The sequence below is a fragment of the Pogona vitticeps genome, chromosome 12 (genome assembly GCF_051106095.1).
Source record: "Pogona vitticeps strain Pit_001003342236 chromosome 12, PviZW2.1, whole genome shotgun sequence".
Taxonomy (NCBI): domain Eukaryota; kingdom Metazoa; phylum Chordata; class Lepidosauria; order Squamata; family Agamidae; genus Pogona; species Pogona vitticeps.
This window is the reverse complement of record NC_135794.1, coordinates 8,821,844-8,843,569: the sequence shown is the minus strand read 5'-3', so window position 1 is coordinate 8,843,569 and position 21,726 is coordinate 8,821,844. Positions and strand designations below refer to the sequence as shown.

Below are 21,726 nucleotides of genomic sequence, written 5' to 3'. Positions count from 1 at the left end.
CTGAATGAAGCAGGTGTGAATGGCAGCAGGGTTGGACCCTGCCTGTGAACAGGTGGCCCTGCCCTTTGACCTCAGGGTTGACCGTCTATGTGTTTGCCAGACAGCCTTCTAATTAATGAGGTGCCATTAAAGCGGCACCAGGACTCCAGGTCTGCCTTTCTAAGTAATCAAATCTGTGAAAGCACCTGCAGAGTCTGCCTTGTATGAGTCGGCAGCTACATCCTTCCATCATAGCTGGGATCCAGCAATCGCCAAAGGTCCCCCGGCTTCTGAACCTATATAGTTCGGGCATCTCTCAGAAGCTAGGCAAGGCTCAGGGAAGCTGCCTCAGAGCTCCTTTTATATACTTCCAGATCTCTTTTTTAAAAGCTGGGTTGTGCATTTCCCATGCATGTCTTTAAGGTTCATGATATTCACAGCGTGAGCAGTTGCTCTACTGATGCAGAATCACAACTACTCCAAACCTCCATTGTGCTTTTAGTTGTTGCAGCCGATTTGGCACTAGGCGCTGAGCCCCTCCTCCCTTCACTCGGCTGGCCCTGCGACACGAGGTGTGGGCACCCCACTGCCCAGGCCTTATTTGCAGCCTTTCCTGGATGGTAGAACCTCCCAGATCTTTGGGTCTCCTTGCATCGCATTTGAAAGACTAGGAATATCCTCACGCCATGGTGAGAAGGCAGTAGGATAGCGGTAGGACATGCAACTTGTTTGGAAAATCCTTGCTAAGGCCAAAGTATTCATGTGGTAGGTTCAGGGATTTCAGCCAAGTTGGAACAACGTCTCTTCCACTGGAATGCGATCTCTGTTTGTTGCTCTCTTGGCAGGTGTTGGTGGAACATTTTGAACACAGAATATTGCTCATTTCTGATATTTCTAGGATGATTTAATGGTGATGTACAGTGGTGCCTCGCAAGACAATTTTAATTTGTTCCGCGAAAATCGTCATCTTGTGAAAAAATCGTCTTGCGAGGTTCCGTATGCATCGGTCTCAAAAAAAAAAAAGTCTTCCAAAGCATCGGTCTCAAAAAAAAAGTTTTATGAAGCATCGGTCTAAAAAAACCCCCCGTCTTGTCATAGGAAAAAAGTCTTGCGAGGCACCATAGTGATCGCAAAAACCAATCATCTTGCAGGTTTTTTGTCCCGCAAGGCAATCGTCTAGTGAGGCACCACTGAATTTTGTTTCTTTCTGTTTGGGGGTTTTAAACTCATTGTTGCAAAACAGACATTGAAAAACACGTGGGTAATAAATGGATGGTGCTCAAAACATACACTTTTTAAGATTGCAACTCTGAGAATCTTCCAGCCAGGGCATCCACTTGATGCTATAGCTCAGAAAAATGAACTATCCCAAGCTCCGACAACTGAGCTGATTTTTCTTTATCCTTTGGGGTATAATATATGTGTAGATTCCAAGGTGGATGAACATAAGGAAGAAAGGAAGTCAGTGGCTCTTGATGATAGAAAGCATTATTTATTGTTTTGATTGCATTTGATTGGTATCTTCTCTCTGAAACTGAGACCCAAAGCAGCTTGTAATGTAATGTCTAGGTTTCAAGGTAATCAACCTCTGATTTACCAGATGCTACAGGAGTAGGCTGCTGAACAAAACAGCTAGGATTGAGAAAAATTACTTTTTTTACATGTTGCAGCTCAAAAAATGTAACTCTTCCAAGCTCTGACTTAAGAAAGCTGAACCACTCTTCCTTTTTTAAAATAGTGGGTCCATCCATGAAAGTCTTTCGGGGGGGGGGGGGGGAAAGCCCCGTGAGAAGGAAAACGTTTCCCCATCCACAACCTACTTCTGAAGAAAATTCTCACGTGCCATTCTAGCCAGCTCAAAAAGGCTCTTGTGGTCCAAACCAGGAAGGATAACAAAACTGGTGGCTTGAAGCAACTTGGACTTTGTGGCTAGGAACGGAAGAGAGAAGAGGAATCAAAACCGAAGCTAATGCTGTCTTGTGTGCACCTCTTTGTGACCTCTTTGTGACTAAGCCCCACTGAATGTGGTGGGGCTTCGTTCCAAGTAAACATGCAGGATACTGAGCTGTCAGTTTTCAAAGCCCTGAACTGGGTGTCTTGAGAAATAGTGAAACCTCTGGGGTTGCAGTGACCTGGAATGCCAGGAAGAGCAGTTTGGGCTCCTGTAAACCTCTGATTAGCTACTGCTGTGGCTGGTCTATGCCTTGCTTTCATGTTCTCATTCCCCTTTGTTGGGTGTCCTTTGCTCTTACAAATGAAAACTTTATTGCTTCATAGCCAATCAGGCTGAGCAGGGATTAAAACTAGTCTTAAAAAGTAGTATCTAAGTACATATAAACAATCTTTGTGTTTTTTTGTTGTTGTTGTAGGTTTTTCGGGCTGTCTGGCCGTGTTCTTGAGGTTTTTCTTCCTAACGTTTCACCAGTCTCTGTGGCTGGCATCTTCAGAGGACAGGAGTCAGAACTCTGTCTGTGCTCTGGTGCAGTTTTGTGGGATAGTTGAGTGTTTATGGCTGTGGGATCAGCTTTTTGTCCTTTTCAGGAGATTGGGTGATTATGGTGATCAGCCTGCTTTTTGTTGTGGGTGTATTGTTGTGATAAGGGGGAGAGATTATCTGTCACTGTGATTGATGGGTGTCATTAGCTGGTCTTTTTTTGGGCAATGATCCCTGGTCCTTGTGGCTGGGTGGAGTTCGTTGACCTTTCACAGGCTGTGTTTTTCAGTGCTGGGAGCCAGGATTTGTTGAGTTTTAGATTTTCTTCTTTTTTGTTGAAGCTCTGCTGTTGTTTGAGGATTTCAATAGCTTCCCTGTGCTGTCTAACATAATGATTGCTGGTGTTGTCCAGGACTTCTGTGTTTTGAAATAGAATTTCATGTCCAGCTTTGTTTTTATTGGAGGACATCAAGTGGTGGGCAACCCACTGCTTTATTTTTCACAGGAGATGGCTCTGTCTGAAAGGCTGGCAGTCTTTTGTTCAAAGGCGCCTTCTGTTTCATGTCAGTGGGGGGGGGGGGAGATGCTTTGCCTTGTATCAATTCCCATGAGCCCCCATCAGCATAGCCAGTGGTAAAGGATTATGGAGGTTGTAGTGTGGTGTCGTGGATAGAGTGGCAGACTAGAACTCTGGAAACCAGGGTTCAGGACTTTGCTTAACCACGAAAAGTCACTGGGGGAGTGAACCATTAAGACCACTTCCTAAATATCTCACTTACCTTGAAAGCCCTATTAGGGTTGCTATAAGTTGGTTCCGATTTAATGGCCCATAACAATAACAAGAATAGTTCAAAATGTGTGGAAGGCAAAATTCTCCAACCCTACTCTGTTTGAAGAGCTGTCCAACCTAGGTTTGGTTTAAAGGTCTCAAGTATCTGTGGAGCTGGAGGTTGGGAGTTTGATTCTTCACTGCATCTCAGGAGAAGAGCCAGCCTGTGTGGCCTTGGGCAGGCTGCACCGTCCCAAGATGCCCACGGAGGGAGGAAAAGATAAGCCACTTCTGAATACTCTCCAGCTAGAGAACTCTGGAAAGGGTCACCTTAAGTCAGAACGGGCTTGACTGCATGCAATTACTATGATTAAAAGACCATCCGCAAGGAGGTTGACAGGGGCCTGGGACCTTCTCAACAACAGGGAGCACCTGGAGAGCATGATGGTATAAAATCTGCACATCCTAATCTGTAGGTGCCAATGCACATTTAGAGATGATGACTATAATTTAAATGGTAAGATGATACTCCTAAGCCTAGGGGGAAATCTGAGAGCAGGTGAGCTAAACTGCACGCCTGCTGTATCTCCTAGCTGGCAACTTCACAGCCTCTGATCTTCCGGCTTCTTTAGTTTTAAACTAGACTCAGTCTGGATGGAAGGCTGCTCTGACAAACCTTGAGAAACCAGGCCTTCTCCATGCTTGCTCCTCTACTCTGGAATGAACTGCTGCCAGAAATTCGCCTGCCCCCCCCCCCTTTGAAGAAATCCCCTTAAAGCCTTGCTATTTTGGCAGGCTTTCCAAACTTGCACCATCTCAATAGCCCGCTGAGCGTGTACATTTAGCATCTGTTGCCACCGCCTGATTTTAATTCGATATTAATTTTATTTGATTGTAAATGTAAGTTTTTTTTAAAAAAATGTCTGTTTAATATGCTTGTCAAATTATTGTTTTGCTTGTCATGTGTTTTTATTGCTGTCTGTTTTACACCGCCCAGAGTATTCATTGGTCAGTTGGGCAGTTTAAGAGTCTATCTGTCTGTCTGTCTGTCTGTCTGTCTGTCTGTCTGACTAACTAACTAACTAACTAACTAACTAACTAACTAACTAACTAAGGTGCTGCCTTCTGTAAAGTTGGAACAGAGCATGGAAAAGTGAGCAACATGTCTAACAGTAAAAAAAAGGGAACTTTCCAATACATGATACAGTGGTACCTCGCAAGACGATGTTAATTCATTCCGCGAAAATCACTGTCTTACGAAAACATTGTCTTGCAAAACGAAAAAGTCCATTGAAATGCATTGAAACCATTTCAATGCATTCAAATGGGCTGAAAACTCACCATCCAGCGAAGATCCTCCATAGGGGCGTCCTGAAAACGCAGCGGGGAGCCATTTTGCACAGCGGGCGTCCATTTTAGAACTGCCGATCACCTGTTTCTAAATCGTCATTTAGCGAAAAATTGGTTCCCAAAGCAGGGAACCGATCATTGTTAAGCTAATTTTCCTCATAGGAACATTATTTTGCAATCGCAAAAGCGATTGCAAAAACTTCATCGTATAGCAGTTTCATCGCTTAACAAGGCAATCATTAAGCGAGGCACCACTGTACATGATATTCATGGATACATGGATATCATAAGATTAGAGTGGCCGCTTATGCCTCACTAGAAAAGAACACAAAAGAAGGGTCACATCAAACCAGCCTTGCTCATGTGGGAATCTTAAGAGGCCCACGCAGGCAAAAATGCTCCCATGTCAGAAGGTGCCAGTCTTAAGGTACAAGCAGCCCAGAGATCCCAAGGGATTCTGGAATGGTGTGTTGCGTGTTTCTGAACATCTCCAGCTTGTGCTCTGTTTTCAAGGAGCTTGCTTATGTGTGGGACTCAGTCCTGCGGGCGAGCTGATTGCTTTAAAAAGGCCACGTCCTTTGCCTGAGGAGGGCAAAGGGCCTGGGTGTCATTAGCTGGTGATTGATGGGTGTCATTAGCTGGTCTGCATAACAGCACTGATGTTACCTGTCTGTTACCTGTTACAGCACTGATGTTACCTGTCTGTCATGGGTTTGGAGGGAAAGTTCCATCCTATGGGGAGTGGAAGGCGGGACATCAGGAGGAGGGGCTGTACTGTATAAATATGTGATGCCTGTGTGGTGAAGAGGAGATGCTGAGACAGACTGTGAGACACTGGGTTGGGACGAAGCAGCAGCTGGGGAAGAAGAAGCTGTTGTGGGAGTCTGGGTGTCTGACAGGGTACTACTGTGTGTCAGAGTACCAGCCTGAAAGGTTCAGGGGTCTGTTGGTTAGCCAGAACTGATGGGTTCAGGGTCTGTGCTTTAAGTTAAAGGTTCTAGGTGAACCAGACTGTATGCTTGTGTGTGTGAGAATAAGCCACGTTACTTTATTTTATTCACCTGATTGTTTTATTTACCCTGTTTGTATTTAAAATAAACCTTATTCTTTTATTGTTTAAAAATCCATCCCTGGTCTGTGTGACTTATTATAGGGAATGGTTGGTGGCAGCTTAGTAACTGTGTGATAGATCCCAGTAGGTCTGGGTTTGTCACATTGATTGGTGTCCAGCGTGTGGGATACGACTGGTCCAGTTGTCCAGCGGTCCAGCAAAGCCTTGGCAAGTGTGCCCAGAGCAAGGGGGGTCTAGTCAGGGACAGTCTGAGGCGCGTAGGTAATCTTCTAGGTGTACCTCACGGGGAGGTGCACTAGTAGAAGAACGTGCCAACTGGGGAGACTTAGATTTAGGTGCTCTGAGGCAGCCTAGTTTTGGCGGGAAAAGCTGAGGCAAATCTGCGTAGCAACAGTGAGCTAGCTTGCCAGCTGAGAGGCCCAGCAGAGGGGGGTAGGCTCTGACTCGATACTGTTGCAACTTTAGTGCTGAAGAACAGCAGCAATCTCTAGGGAGAGCTGGTTCTGAGGTAAAAGGAAAAAAAGTGGTCGTTTTATTTTGAGGCTTGACTTTTTAAAGCAGCCTGTTCTGAGGGGGGGTATGCCCTTGACTCGAAGCCAAGTAGCAGACATGAGTGAGGTGAAAGACCCCCAGATTGACCAAGGTTCTGAGGATGAATTTGGCTCAGTGCAAGGTGACAGCACAGGAGAGCAGGACCCAGAACTCAGAAAAATACTCCTAGCCCAACAGCATGAACTGAGGGTGAGGGAAATGGAGGAAAGATTAGAGAGAGAAAGAAGAGAGGAAAGGGAGAAACAAAGGCAATTTGAATTAGAGAGAGAGAGAGAGAGAATGGAGAGGGAAGAAAGAATGGAGAGAGAGAAAATTGCTCTGGAAAAAGAAAGGATGGCGTATGAGTTAAGAAAACTGGAAATGATGAACCAGAACAATAATAATAATAGGGATTCTGAGGGAGGCCAACTGTCTAAGGCTGACCTGAAGAAATTCCCTGTGTACCACAAGGGAGATTGTCCTGAGGTGTTCTTTTCCTTAGTGGAAAGAGCGTTTGTGGACTTCTCAGTGAGGGAAACTGAGAAGATGACCATCATGCGTTCTTTAATCAGTGGTAGCCTGGCTGAGGTTTATGCCGAGATGCCTGAGGAACGGATGAAAGATTTTGCAGAGTTTAAAAAACTGGTGTTCGCAAGACATGGGATAAATGCAGAGCAGCTGAGACAAAGGTTCAGGTCCCTCACCAAGAAGCCAGAACAGACTTTTACCCAAGTGGGGGCCCAATTGGTGAGGCTGCTTGAGAAATGGCTGTCGCAGGAGGGAACAGAGACCTATGAACAGCTTAAAGACTTGATAGCCCTGGAACAGTTCTATTCAGTCCTGCATGGGGAATTGAAATTCCAGGTGAGGGAAAGGAAACCGAAATCTGTGGCAGCAGCCGCAGAGATCGCAGATTTTATTTCCCAAATAAGAAAGCCCTTGGGTGAGGGGAAATCTGTAGGTAAACCCAAAGAAACCTACAGCAAGTACTCTCAGGGACCAGGGAAAAGCCAGCAAGGGGGAGGGGCCCATGGTGAAGGGAAGCCCTCAGACATGAAACCAAGACCTCAGACTTTGGAGGGAAAGCCAAAACAAGATGAGAGAGAATCAAAATACGCCAGAAAATGTTATTTCTGTCAGGGAAAGGGTCATCTAATCTCAGAGTGTCAGAAATTAAAGCAGCTAAAAGGAATGGTGCCTCAGAATGCTAGTGGGACCAAGCCAAAAGCTGTGTTCTGTGTCCAGAAGGAGCAAAGCTCATTGTCACAGAGGGAGCCTGTTGCCATGACTACTCAGTCTGGAACAGCTACCTCTGCTGATCAGGCTGAGGAAAATGGTCCTCTTATGGAGGTGAAGCGCTGCTTGCTGATAAAAACAGATTCTCAGTTGTTTGAGACAGCAGGGGTGGACGTAGGAATACTTGACCGTCAGTATAGGGGACTGCGGGACACTTGTTCCCAGGTAACCCTGTGCCATCCAGATATCATCCCTAGGGAGTTTATAATCCCAAATGAGAGCATGAAGGTGGCAGGGATTGAGGGGCAGGTAATCTCTCTGCCAGTAGCAGAGGTACCTGTCAACTTTCAAGGCTGGAGGGGAGATTGGCGGATAGCGATTTCATCGACTCTGCCAGCAGCCGTGCTCGTGGGAAATGACCTGGCTGAACATGTGAAACGGGTGCTAGTGATTACGCGCTCACAAGCCACCACAGGGACAGTTCAGGGGGGTAATGATGAGCCAGAGACGGAAGCAGGTGGGGGGAGTTCAGAAGCTGTGGTGGAAACCTTAACCACAGACAGCAGATTTGGACAGGAGCAAAAGGCAGACGCCACTCTCCAAAAGTGTTTTGAACAGGTGACTGTCGCCCAGCTAACACCTGAAACCCCAGTGAGATTTCTGGAGGAAAAGGGGATTTTATATAGAGAAACCCTGAGGAATATCTCAAAAGGGGGAGATGGGATCAGGAGTCAGCTGGTGGTACCTGAAAAGTATCGCCCCATGATCTTAAAAAGGGGTCACTCTGACATGTTTGCTGCACACTTAAGGGTGAAAGGGCCCCTTGATTTGATCAAACAAAATTGGGAGCAGATCACCCAGGATGACCCACAAGACGTTGGGACTTACATAGACACCTTGATGAATGACCTAAAGCGAAATCTAGAGCTGGCAGCAGAAAACCTGCAAGCTCAGAAGGTCAGACAGAAAACATGGTATGACCACAAAGCTAGAGAGAGGCACTTTGACCCAGGGGAGGAAGTGCTTTGGCTTAGGCCCTGCAGAGAGAACAAACTGCAGCTCAAATGGGCAGGACCATATAGGGTCATTTCTAAGATGTCAGACCTGAACTACCTAATAGAGCAGGAGGAGAACCAAGCAAGGAGGGTGGTTCATGTGAATGCCCTAAAACCCTACTACAGAGGGGAACAGAGGGTTTTATTCGCGATAAAAGCAGCTGAGAGTGAGGAAGCTGAATTACCCTTCTGGGAGGGTAGAGGGGAAGTAAAATACAACCCAGAGGAGGTAAAGATCAGTCCTGCACTCACCCAAGACCAGCAGCAAGAACTAAAAATGCTGCTTAGTAAATATCAACAGGTGTTTTCCAACAAGCCGGGGATAGTGAAGGGAGTGATGCATCGGATCCACACAGGGGATGCACCCCCGCAGGCAGTATCCCCATACCGAGTAACGGGACCCTATAGGGACAAGGTGCGGAAGGAGCTGGACGAAATGCTGAGGGAGAACATAATCGTCCCCTCTTCTAGTCCTTGGTCCTCTCCGATAGTCCTTGTGGACAAGCCTGATGGGAGCATTAGGTTTTGTGTTGATTACAGGAAATTAAACCGTGTAACCACTCCTGATGCCTACCCAATGCCCAGGCTAGACAACCTGATTGAAACCATAGGGGGTTGTCGGTTCATCTCATCATTGGACCTGGTAAAGGGATATTGGCAATTAAGAATTGATCCCAGGGATCAAGAAAAGACTGCCTTTTGCAGCCCTTTTGGTCTCTATGAGTTTCGAGTCCTGAGCTTTGGTCTCAGAAATGCACCAGCCACATTCCAAAGGCTGATGGACCAGACCTTGGCAGGGCTCAGTGACTTTACAGTGGCCTACATTGATGACATAGGGATCTTCAGTAATACCTGGGAAGATCACCTGATACACCTGGAGTTAGTGCTGCAGAGGTTAAGTGCAGCAGGGCTAACAGTAAAGGCCAGCAAGTGTCAGCTGGGTAGCCCAGAAATAAAATACTTAGGTCACATGGTAGGGGGAGGAATGATAAAACCCCTGGAGGCCAAAATAGAAACTGTTCGTGATTGGCCTAGACCCAACACCAAGAAAAAAGTCAAATCATTTCTTGGGTTGGTGGGCTACTACAGAAAGTTCATCCCGAGGTTTAGCGAGATTGCGGCTCCGCTGACCGATCTGACGAGGAAGAAGGCTGATGACCGCATCCCGTGGACCAGCGACTGTGAGGCGGCGTTCCAGAGGTTGAAGGAGGCGTTAATCAACTATCCTGTCCTGCGTGCTCCAGACTTCGACCGGGAGTTCATCATCTACACAGATGCGTCTAACAGCGGGGTAGGAGCAGTTCTGTGCCAAGAGGATGAGAATGGTGACCAGCATCCAGTGTCCTACCTGAGTAGGAAACTTCAAAAAGGTGAGAGACATTTGGCAACCGTGGAGAAGGAGTGTTTGGCCATAGTCTACGCGATCCAGAAGGCCAAGCCTTACATCTGGGGAAGACATTTTGTTCTGTGTACTGACCATTCACCATTGCAATGGTTAAAGACAATGAAAACCCACAATAGCAAACTTATGAGGTGGGCTTTAAACCTACAGGACTATGACTTTGAAGTGAAGGTGGTCAGAGGGTCAGTGAACTGTGTTGCTGACGCCTTATCAAGAAGACCTGAAGATTGAAGACGGCGAAAGAACATGGACTATGTGTATATAATGATGACAAAAAGTAAAATGTACCTGTTTTTGAATTGGTTTGTATGAATAAAGGTAAATTGATGTAATATATATATGGTAAATGTTTGAAATGCCTATTTGCTATGTTTAACTTGGAGTGTAAGTATATGTAAGTATTATAGGGTATGTATAACTGTTGTTGTATGTTTTATACAGGTTGTTTTTTTGGTGAAAAGCACGTTAGCTTTCCCCCTACAAAACAACTTATAAAGAGGGGAGGTGTTACATAACAGCACTGATGTTACCTGTCTGTCATGGGTTTGGAGGGAAAGTTCCATCCTATGGGGAGTGGAAGGCGGGACATCAGGAGGAGGGGCTGTACTGTATAAATATGTGATGCCTGTGTGGTGAAGAGGAGATGCTGAGACAGACTGTGAGACACTGGGTTGGGACGAAGCAGCAGCTGGGGAAGAAGAAGCTGTTGTGGGAGTCTGGGTGTCTGACAGGGTACTACTGTGTGTCAGAGTACCAGCCTGAAAGGTTCAGGGGTCTGTTGGTTAGCCAGAACTGATGGGTTCAGGGTCTGTGCTTTAAGTTAAAGGTTCTAGGTGAACCAGACTGTATGCTTGTGTGTGTGAGAATAAGCCACGTTACTTTATTTTATTCACCTGATTGTTTTATTTACCCTGTTTGTATTTAAAATAAACCTTATTCTTTTATTGTTTAAAAATCCATCCCTGGTCTGTGTGACTTATTATAGGGAATGGTTGGTGGCAGCTTAGTAACTGTGTGATAGATCCCAGTAGGTCTGGGTTTGTCACAGTGATCAGCCTGCTTTTTGTTGTGGGTGTATTGTTGTGATAAGGGGGAGAGATTATCTGTCACTGTGATTGATGGGTGTCATTAGCTGGTCTTTTTTTGGGCAATGATCCCTGGTCCTTGTGGCTGGGTGGAGTTCGTTGACCTTTCACAGGCTGTGTTTTTCAGTGCTGGGAGCCAGGATTTGTTGAGTTTTAGATTTTCTTCTTTTTTGTTGAAGCTCTGCTGTTGTTTGAGGATTTCAATAGCTTCCCTGTGCTGTCTAACATAATGATTGCTGGTGTTGTCCAGGACTTCTGTGTTTTGAAATAGAATTTCATGTCCAGCTTTGTTTTTATTGGAGGACATCAAGTGGTGGGCAACCCACTGCTTTATTTTTCACAGGAGATGGCTCTGTCTGAAAGGCTGGCAGTCTTTTGTTCAAAGGCGCCTTCTGTTTCATGTCAGTGGGGGGGGGGAGATGCTTTGCCTTGTATCAATTCCCATGAGCCCCCATCAGCATAGCCAGTGGTAAAGGATTATGGAGGTTGTAGTGTGGTGTCGTGGATAGAGTGGCAGACTAGAACTCTGGAAACCAGGGTTCAGGACTTTGCTTAACCACGAAAAGTCACTGGGGGAGTGAACCATTAAGACCACTTCCTAAATATCTCACTTACCTTGAAAGCCCTATTAGGGTTGCTATAAGTTGGTTCCGATTTAATGGCCCATAACAATAACAAGAATAGTTCAAAATGTGTGGAAGGCAAAATTCTCCAACCCTACTCTGTTTGAAGAGCTGTCCAACCTAGGTTTGGTTTAAAGGTCTCAAGTATCTGTGGAGCTGGAGGTTGGGAGTTTGATTCTTCACTGCATCTCAGGAGAAGAGCCAGCCTGTGTGGCCTTGGGCAGGCTGCACCGTCCCAAGATGCCCACGGAGGGAGGAAAAGATAAGCCACTTCTGAATACTCTCCAGCTAGAGAACTCTGGAAAGGGTCACCTTAAGTCAGAACGGGCTTGACTGCATGCAATTACTATGATTAAAAGACCATCCGCAAGGAGGTTGACAGGGGCCTGGGACCTTCTCAACAACAGGGAGCACCTGGAGAGCATGATGGTATAAAATCTGCACATCCTAATCTGTAGGTGCCAATGCACATTTAGAGATGATGACTATAATTTAAATGGTAAGATGATACTCCTAAGCCTAGGGGGAAATCTGAGAGCAGGTGAGCTAAACTGCACGCCTGCTGTATCTCCTAGCTGGCAACTTCACAGCCTCTGATCTTCCGGCTTCTTTAGTTTTAAACTAGACTCAGTCTGGATGGAAGGCTGCTCTGACAAACCTTGAGAAACCAGGCCTTCTCCATGCTTGCTCCTCTACTCTGGAATGAACTGCTGCCAGAAATTCGCCTGCCCCCCCCCCCTTTGAAGAAATCCCCTTAAAGCCTTGCTATTTTGGCAGGCTTTCCAAACTTGCACCATCTCAATAGCCCGCTGAGCGTGTACATTTAGCATCTGTTGCCACCGCCTGATTTTAATTCGATATTAATTTTATTTGATTGTAAATGTAAGTTTTTTTTAAAAAAATGTCTGTTTAATATGCTTGTCAAATTATTGTTTTGCTTGTCATGTGTTTTTATTGCTGTCTGTTTTACACCGCCCAGAGTATTCATTGGTCAGTTGGGCAGTTTAAGAGTCTATCTGTCTGTCTGTCTGTCTGTCTGTCTGTCTGTCTGACTAACTAACTAACTAACTAACTAACTAACTAACTAACTAACTAACTAAGGTGCTGCCTTCTGTAAAGTTGGAACAGAGCATGGAAAAGTGAGCAACATGTCTAACAGTAAAAAAAAGGGAACTTTCCAATACATGATACAGTGGTACCTCGCAAGACGATGTTAATTCATTCCGCGAAAATCACTGTCTTACGAAAACATTGTCTTGCAAAACGAAAAAGTCCATTGAAATGCATTGAAACCATTTCAATGCATTCAAATGGGCTGAAAACTCACCATCCAGCGAAGATCCTCCATAGGGGCGTCCTGAAAACGCAGCGGGGAGCCATTTTGCACAGCGGGCGTCCATTTTAGAACTGCCGATCACCTGTTTCTAAATCGTCATTTAGCGAAAAATTGGTTCCCAAAGCAGGGAACCGATCATTGTTAAGCTAATTTTCCTCATAGGAACATTATTTTGCAATCGCAAAAGCGATTGCAAAAACTTCATCGTATAGCAGTTTCATCGCTTAACAAGGCAATCATTAAGCGAGGCACCACTGTACATGATATTCATGGATACATGGATATCATAAGATTAGAGTGGCCGCTTATGCCTCACTAGAAAAGAACACAAAAGAAGGGTCACATCAAACCAGCCTTGCTCATGTGGGAATCTTAAGAGGCCCACGCAGGCAAAAATGCTCCCATGTCAGAAGGTGCCAGTCTTAAGGTACAAGCAGCCCAGAGATCCCAAGGGATTCTGGAATGGTGTGTTGCGTGTTTCTGAACATCTCCAGCTTGTGCTCTGTTTTCAAGGAGCTTGCTTATGTGTGGGACTCAGTCCTGCGGGCGAGCTGATTGCTTTAAAAAGGCCACGTCCTTTGCCTGAGGAGGGCAGGAGGGTAATTAGAGGCAGAGAACCCTGCCAGCCTCGGTGCCTCCTGGGATCCTCGTTTATTTCCCCAAAGAACTGGCAGCTTGTGCGGCTCCAGGCAAAGCAACTTTCTCTCCGTGTTTCATCAGCCATTAACCCCTGAGAAAAGTAGCTGAAGTCAGTCTTGAGCAGTATCCGCCCAGTTAGTAAGATCAAAAGAAATTTTAAAAAAGCAACACACACCTTGGCTGAGGTCGGGTAGCCTTGTGTTCTAAAAATTAATAATAGAAATAATAATAATCGCAATAATAATACTCAGATCTCTGCCCGGTGCTATGACAGCACTCCCTGTATAGCTAACAGGCACAATAAATGCAGACTCGAGCATTGTTTGTAATATTGTAAAAATTACTTTCTCAATGCAGGTTTGAAGCAGAGCAAAATAAAGCATCAATTAAATGATAACCCGAGGTCTAACCCAAGCATTGTGCTAACATCTATGCACTAGCACCAAGGGCCTTTCTTCTCTTTTATGTTCCCTCCACCCTCCAGTTCACAAACCTGTTCTGGTTTCACAGCCCTACAAAACTGGTTCTAAAGGTGCATCAGGAATTGCGAGGGAAAGCTCGGATTGCTCCCTTCCCATTCCACCAACAGAAGTACAGCGGTGCCTCGCATAGCGAGGTTAATCTGTTCCGGATTAACCTTCGCTATGCGAAAACATCGCTAAACGGGAATAAAAAAGCCATAGAAACGCATTGAACTTCGTTCAATGCATTCCTATGGCTTTAAAACTCACCGTTAAGCAATGTTCTGCCATAGCGCCGCCATTTTCGCACCCTCGGTAAGCGAGGGCAGGGCGCGAAAATGCAGTGCGGACCTTCCGGCGGCCATTTTGGAACCGCCGATCAGCTGTTCTCCCGGCTTCATTATGCGATATTCGCTAAGAGAAACGCTTAGCGAATATCGCAAAGCGAAAAATCCCCATAGGGGCCATCGCTGGAGCGAATGCTCCAGCGATGGCCCAGAGCGCCTCGTTAAGCGATTTCATCACTCAGCGAGGCACTCGTTAAGCGAGGCACCACTGTAGTTCTGTCAGTGGAACAGCCCTCTTGGATCCTGCCCTTAGTGCCGTCTCCTGTTTTTGCCATTCCTCTTTTTCTCCCAGAGAGGGAATGATAAGTCAACTTCGAAAGGCATCTGATTTTAACTGAGTGTTACATCCTGCAGTATTTTCTTCGATGCTGCCAGTTTTTAATATTCTGCTGCTTTAATCGTGTTTGTATTGTATTATTATTGCATTGATATCCTCAATAGACTGTATATCTCCCAGAGTGCATTTAGAATTGGAAGCAATAAAAATAACATATTTGATGAATGATTTCTCTAAGCAGCGGAGTTTAGTCTATTTACTCACCTGTCTTTGTTTTGTGGCTATATCTATGATTCTTGATCATGTTGCTTCTTGTCTCGATCAAGCTGATACAAAGGTAGTAGGCAGATGGGAGTTGTCCAAGACAAAGCTTTGGATTTATGTACATCATCAAATCGAATCAGGTGCACAATAATGAATGAGGGCAGGCACAAGGGTCTGTCCCCCGTTCTTTCCCCTACCCATCAGAACCGAGTTCTCAGTCTTTCCGCACCAAAATCCACTTCTGGTGCCCCACCTCACCGCATCCCACCCAATTTTCTTCCTTTTAGTAGTCTAGTTTACTCTTGCCAGTAAAATGAGTACTGTAGGTGGCTGCACACTTTTGTTGATTCCCCACTTTTGTTTCCCAGGCTACAAACCAGCCCGGGTAGCCTTGGACAAGCTGCACAGTCCCAAGGTAACCCCAGTAGGAGGGAATAGTAAACCATGTATAGTCAGTACCTAAAAAGCCCTGGAAAGGGCTGCCATAAGTCATAAGCAACTTGATGGGATGCAGTTGCTATTTATTAGCAGGCAGGCAGGCAGGCAGAGTGAGCCTCAGGAATACACACGTTGAGTTTCATGGTACACGACCTGTACAAGATTGGGAGTTAGATTCCTCTCTGTTATAGGTGACGACAATGCTAAGAGTACAATGGTATATTAGCTGTGATAAAATATATATGAATGCGAGATACACATATCAAAGGACATACTCTAAGCCAAGGCTTTTGGGGGCACTATAAAATATAACCGATCCATTCTAAAGGAAATCAACCCTGAGTGCTCACTGGAAGGACAGATACTGAAGCTGAGGCTCCAATACTTTAGCCATCGCATGAGAGGAGAAGACTCCCTGGAAAAGACCTTGATGTTGGGAAAATTATGAAGGCAAGAGGAGAAGGGGACGATAGAGGATGAGATGGTTGGACAGGGCCATCGAAGCGACCAACATGAATTTTACCCAATTCCGGAAGGCAGTGGAAGACAGGAGGTCCTGACGTGCTCTGGTCCATGGGGTCACGAAGAGTCAGACATGACGAAACGACTAAACAACAACAACAAAAATAAGATATAAACCCTACAAATATTGTACTGTACTACATCTCCCAGATGTCGCAATGACCAGATAGGCGGGATATAAATAAATAAATATATATATTTATTTATATCCCGCCTATCTGGTCAAATATTCCTGCCCCACCCCACCCCCTTAGGAGATCCGCCTTAGAAATGTCTAAAGTCAACAGATCTCACTCTGCTCTGTAGTCATCCATTGTCTGGGGGCAATTCACACACTTTATAATGGATTACAAAGAAATGCTTGTAGGGAACAGTTCATCAAAGCCCATCTTATTAACTAACATCATTGTTACTCTGCCATTGTTATCTTACCATAGTTATCTTACCATTGTTATTTTACCGTTTTAATCTGTGACAGAGGTTCTCATATTCTTTACAGTTCTGCTCAAGACTTATGTATCAAATACACTATCATCACAATGTTCAACACTCAATGACTTTCTCGCCAACCAACCACAACCTTGATGCCTTGTATAAATATTTTTCGTGTTGTATCTTCTTCTCTTATGTCTGATGAAGTGGAATTGTCTACGAAAGCTGACATTTAAAAAAAAATGAAAAATAAAAACTAGTCTTCAAAGGGCCACCACGTGTTTATCTTTTTTAACTCTTTTTTTTCACCTGTAATGCTTGTGACAGTGACAGATTTTACTTTCTTGAGCTCCATGATCACTGCAGATGGTGCCAGCAGCCACGAAATTAAAAGATGCCTGCTTCTTGGGAGGAAAGCGATGACAAACTTAGATAGCATCTTAAAAAGCAGAGACATCACCTTGACGACAAAGGTTTGCATCGTCAAAGCTATGGTTTTTCCAGTAGAGATGTATGGAAGTGAGAGCTGGACCATCAAGAAGGCTGACCACCAAAGAATTGGTGCTTTTAAATTGTGATGCTGGAGGAGGCTCTTGAGAGTCCCCTGGACTGCAAGGAGAACAAACCTATCAATTCTAAAGGAAATCAACCCTGAGTGCTCACTGGAAGGACAGATCCTGAAGCTGAGGCTCCAGTACTTTGGCCATCTCATAAGAGAAGACTCTTTGGAAAAGACCTTGATGTTAGGAAAGTGTGAGGGCAAGAGGAGAAGGGGACGACAGAGAATGAGATAGTTGAACAGTGTCATCAACGCAACCAACATGAATTTGACCCAACTTCAGGAGGCAGCGGAAGACAGGAGGGCCTGGCGTGCTCTGGTCCATGGGGTCAGGAAGAGTCGGACATGACTAAATGACTAAACAACATAATGCGTGTACAGACTAACATGGCTGCCTCTTCTACAATTCCCCACTGTGCATCCCAAGAGAACAGCTAGCCTACGTAGCCTCGGGTAATTTGAATGGTCCCGAAAAAAGGGAACCACAAGCCACTTCTGAACACTCTCTCCCTAGAAAGCCTCGGGAAAGATCACCATAAATTGGAGCTGACTTGGCAGCACTGAGTTATCATTATTATTACTACCCTGTTTTCCCGAAAATAAGACCTAATCTGAAAATAAGCCTTAGTATGATTTTTTTAGGATGCTCATAATATAAGCCCTACCCGAAAATAAACCCCAGTTAAGTGAAACCCTGCTCTCCACCATTGTGCAGCAATCAGAAGAAGATACATGAAAAAAATAAAATAAAACATTCCCTGAAAATAAGCCCTAATGTGTTTTTCGGAGCAAAGATTAATATAAGACCCTGTCTTATTTTTGGGGAAACACAGTAAATAACTTAGGAGCATCTTAAACACTTGCAGATCTACTGCAGATTACAAGTTGATTACCACTTAGGAATGGCTTGGTGGGAAATGGTGATCTAGAATCTCTCAGCCAGCCTAACCACTGCTGGTATGCAATATTATGGTAGTCCAGAAATGTACATTTACCAATGTTTGCTTCTGCCCCTCCTGCCCTAACTTAATTAAAAGATTTTTGGATTGTGAGGTTTGCCTGGAACCTCTTTTGTTTTTGCTGATTTACCTAGGGATTATGTGGCCAAGATCCTATATCAGAAAAGGGAGTTTGCGAGGAGAACTGCAGCACTACAAAACCCAAGAGAGAGGGACCATGTCTGGATGGCTCATGTGTTGAGAATTTTGATTATAACGTGTATTCTCATAACATCAGCAGAATGAAGAGATATTGGTTAGCAGAGATACTTATGACACTATGACACTGAGAGAGTAAAACCAACAACTTACTCTATTTACATAGAGAATAGACATTCCTCTGGAAGCATAACAAGACATGAAGCAACACATAGCATAGGAAAAGGTGATCTGAATTACAGAAAGACGTTCATTTTACACATGACTTATGTACAGTTCTGTAACCAATCAGAAAATACAGTGGTGCCTCGATTTACGATCATAATCCGTTCCAGAAGATGGGCGTAACTCGAAATGGTTGTAAGTCGAAGCAGCATTTCCCATAGGAATACACTGGAACGCGATTAATCCATTCCAGAAGAAAAAAAAAACACCCCAAAATAAAAATAAAACACTGCAAGCCCCATAGAAATGTGCTGGGCCCAAAAAACAAACAACAAAACACACACAAAAACCACTGCAAGCCCCATAAGAAGCCTTGGGGCCGGGGGGGGGGAATTACTGAAAACCCAAAAATAGAATGCGAGCCCCATCAGAACGCGTTGGGACCGACATTTTTTTAAAAATTAAAATAAAATAAAAAAACAAACAAACAAAAACCACAGCCAACCCCATCGGAACGCTACGCGCTTGGGAAAAAACACTCAAAAACAACCTCCCCCCCAGTGGAACAAGATGGGGCTGGGAAAACACACACACCAAAAAACAAAAAACAGCACAGCACAGAAACATAACCCCCCAAACCCTAACCCACCCTGCAAAACAAGGTACTATATTTTTCTGTGTATAAGACACCCCCATGTATAAGACACCCCTCACTTTTCTAACTCAAAGTTAAGAAATCTAAGTGGGGTTTAGCAAGTGTAGGGGGGGAAGGACCAAAGCACTGCAGGATCGCTTTGATCCCTGCTTTCTCCCTTTGTGCTAAGCCCCACGGGGCTGAGCAAAAGGAGGGGGAAAGGGATCAAAGCAATCCCACAACTGCACGATCATTTTGATCCCTTTCCCCCTTTCCTCTGAGGCACTCACTCTAACCGTTGGGGCGAAAGAGCTACAAAGAAGCAGCCTCTTCACCACCAATGGTTAGCAAATTTGAATTCCTCACCTTTCCCCCCTGCCTTTTTCTGGTTGCAACTCGAAGCTCTGGCCGCAAGTTGAAGCAAAATTTTGCAGCCAGAGGTCGTAAGTCGGGATGTTCGTAAGTTGAGGCACCACTGTACATTGCTTCATTTTCTGTTACACAAAGTTTCATCATGTACCACAGCTGTACAACATTAAATCTTAATACTTGATGTCCACACCTGAATACAATCAGTACAGTGACTCAGGTAAAATCAGCCATTTTATATTTAACCATACAACATTAATATTTAATATATTTTCATATCAAAGTCTCAACCTCATGACATTTAAAAATCACAGCAGTGTTCATGGGAGTAAATGCCAACAGAAATAATTATTCTGTTAGTAGCTAAAAAGTCTAATAATATAAATTCACTGTTTAATATAAATTCTCATAATATAATAGAATATAAAGGTCACTGCTACAAAGACAGTAAATAAACACAAAATAAAGGCTGATATCCTATTATGTTTTTACACCAGTGTAACACAATTGATGTAAGTGCCGCAGAGGATTGCCGCAAGAGGGGGGAAAGAAGAGCATAACCTTTGTCTATTCTTTGCATACAAGTTGGCTTCCTGTTAGCTTCCATGACAGATTCAAGCTGTTAGTCATGCATGACTTATAAAGCCCTTAGTGGGTTGGAACCTCATCAGAGGCTGTCAGAGCGCCTCTTCTCAAGTATATCCACCCACTTAACTGCATCCTCTGGGGCTTTACGATGGAAATGGCCAGCAAAGCTCTATCAGGAGATGAGCCTTTTCTGTAGTGCCTCCATCCTTGTGGAACAGACTTCTCATGAAAGTGAGAGGCACCTCCTCCCTACAAACTTAAAAAAAACCGAGTTAAGACTGAATTGTTTATGGAGGCCTTTAGCAACATCATGTCATAAGCTGCCTCATGATCTGTATTTTGTTATATTATTTTGAATTCCAGTATCCTGTGTTATGTTGTGCCTCTCTGGTTCATGTGGATTATTGATTTATTGTAATGTTGTTAGACTTGGCTCTTATTTCAGGTGTCATTTAGTGTTTGCTTTTTAAAAAGTCGATGTTTCTTTTCATTTATTAAGGGGAGATGATGGGCATTCTATTTATGGTTGGGCTAATAAAATTCCAGTTCATAGAAACGTAAAAGAGTGAAGTCGGAAGGGGCCTCTAAGGTCATCAAGTCCAACCCCCTGCTTGATGCAGGAATACAAATCAAAGGCGAACTAAATGACTCAGAGTAATGAACTCACTATGTTGGGTGGTAGTAAAGGTAAAGGTTCCCCTTGACATTTTTAGTCCAGTTGTGTCCGACTCTAGGGGGCGGTGCTCATCCCGTTTTTCAAGCCGTAGAGCCAGCGCTTGTCCAAAGACAGTTTCCGTTGCCACGTGGCCAGCGTGACTAGGGAACGCTGTTTTACCTTCCCACCGAGATGGTACCTATTTATCTACTCACATTTTCATGCTTTCGAACTGCTAGGTTGGCAGAAGCTGGGACAAGCGACGGGAGCTCACTCCATCGTGTGGATTCGATCTTACAACTGCTGGTCTTCTGACTTTGCAGCCCAGGCTTCTGCGGTTTAGCCTGCAGCGCCACCACATAGGTGGTATACAGGCTAAATAAATGAATAGATGAACTGACTTCTTCACTGGAAGCAATTTGCTGCTGAGATGTATCCTGATAGTGTTAGGTCAGTGGGTATAATGGACATGATTTTTGATAACAAGGAAATACATGAACGAATGCCCTGGATTGTTCTGTCCAGAAGAACAGACATGAAGCAATTCCTACAAAAACCCTGTGTCACCCCTGGACTGATTGTATGTTTCGTTGTTGGTCCATAAACTACTGATTGAGAGAACTATTGCCCCAAGCTACTGTTTAAGACTCCAAATACAGTGATGCCTCGCATAGCAATCACTCCATTTAGCGATGAAAACGCTTTGCGACACATTTTTTGCGGTTGCAAAAGCGATCGCTTTGTGATGTTCCCTATGGGGGAATTTCCCTTTGCGATGCTCAGTTCCCTGCTTCAGGAACCGACAATCGCAAAGCGACATTTTAAAACAGCTGATTGGCGGTTTCAAAATGGCCACCGGGTAAACAAAATGGCTGTCTGCTGTGTTTAGGGACGGATTCCTCGCTTAAGAGGCAGCAAAAATGGCCGTGCTATGGAGGATCTTCGCTCAACGGTGAGTTTTAAGCTCATAGGAACGCATTAATCTCATTTTAATGCATTTCTATGGGCTCTTTAATATCGCATAGCAACATTTTCGTTCTGCAGCGATTTTTGCGGAACGAATTAATGTCGCAATGCGAGGCACCACTGTATTAACATTTTAAAACTTGTCCACAAATAAAATGGGAGTTAATCCAGCTCTTTCCAGACAGGCAACGCAAACTCTCATGGGTTTATTTCCAATGAACAGGCGGTTTGCCTTTTTATTTTTAAATGAACTGGGATTTCTGAACAGTCTTCAAGGAAAACCCCACATAGACAAAGTCAGAGTAGTCTAGCCAGGTAATTATGGCAGTGAAGTCTGTCTCTCTCTCAGTTGAACACAGAGTCCCAGATTTATTTCCGGGC

General features: G+C 44.6%; 1 protein-coding gene across 8 annotated transcripts in view; it reads left to right on the top strand.

Annotated features, from left to right (window-relative positions):
- PPCDC (phosphopantothenoylcysteine decarboxylase) overlaps positions 1-21,726 on the top strand; it is a 50,719-nt gene that overhangs the window by 17,616 nt on the left and 11,377 nt on the right. For 7 of the 8 annotated variants that reach the window (XM_072981576.2, XM_072981575.2, XM_072981572.2 and 4 more), the window contains one exon: positions 16,320-18,470. The exons of the other annotated variant lie outside the window; for it this stretch is intronic. In XM_072981576.2, the coding sequence (XP_072837677.2) occupies positions 16,320-16,405 (86 nt within the window). In that variant the 3' untranslated portion in view covers positions 16,406-18,470. Of the gene's footprint in view, positions 1-16,319; positions 18,471-21,726 lie in introns of those variants that run through there. 8 annotated transcript variants of the gene reach the window in all.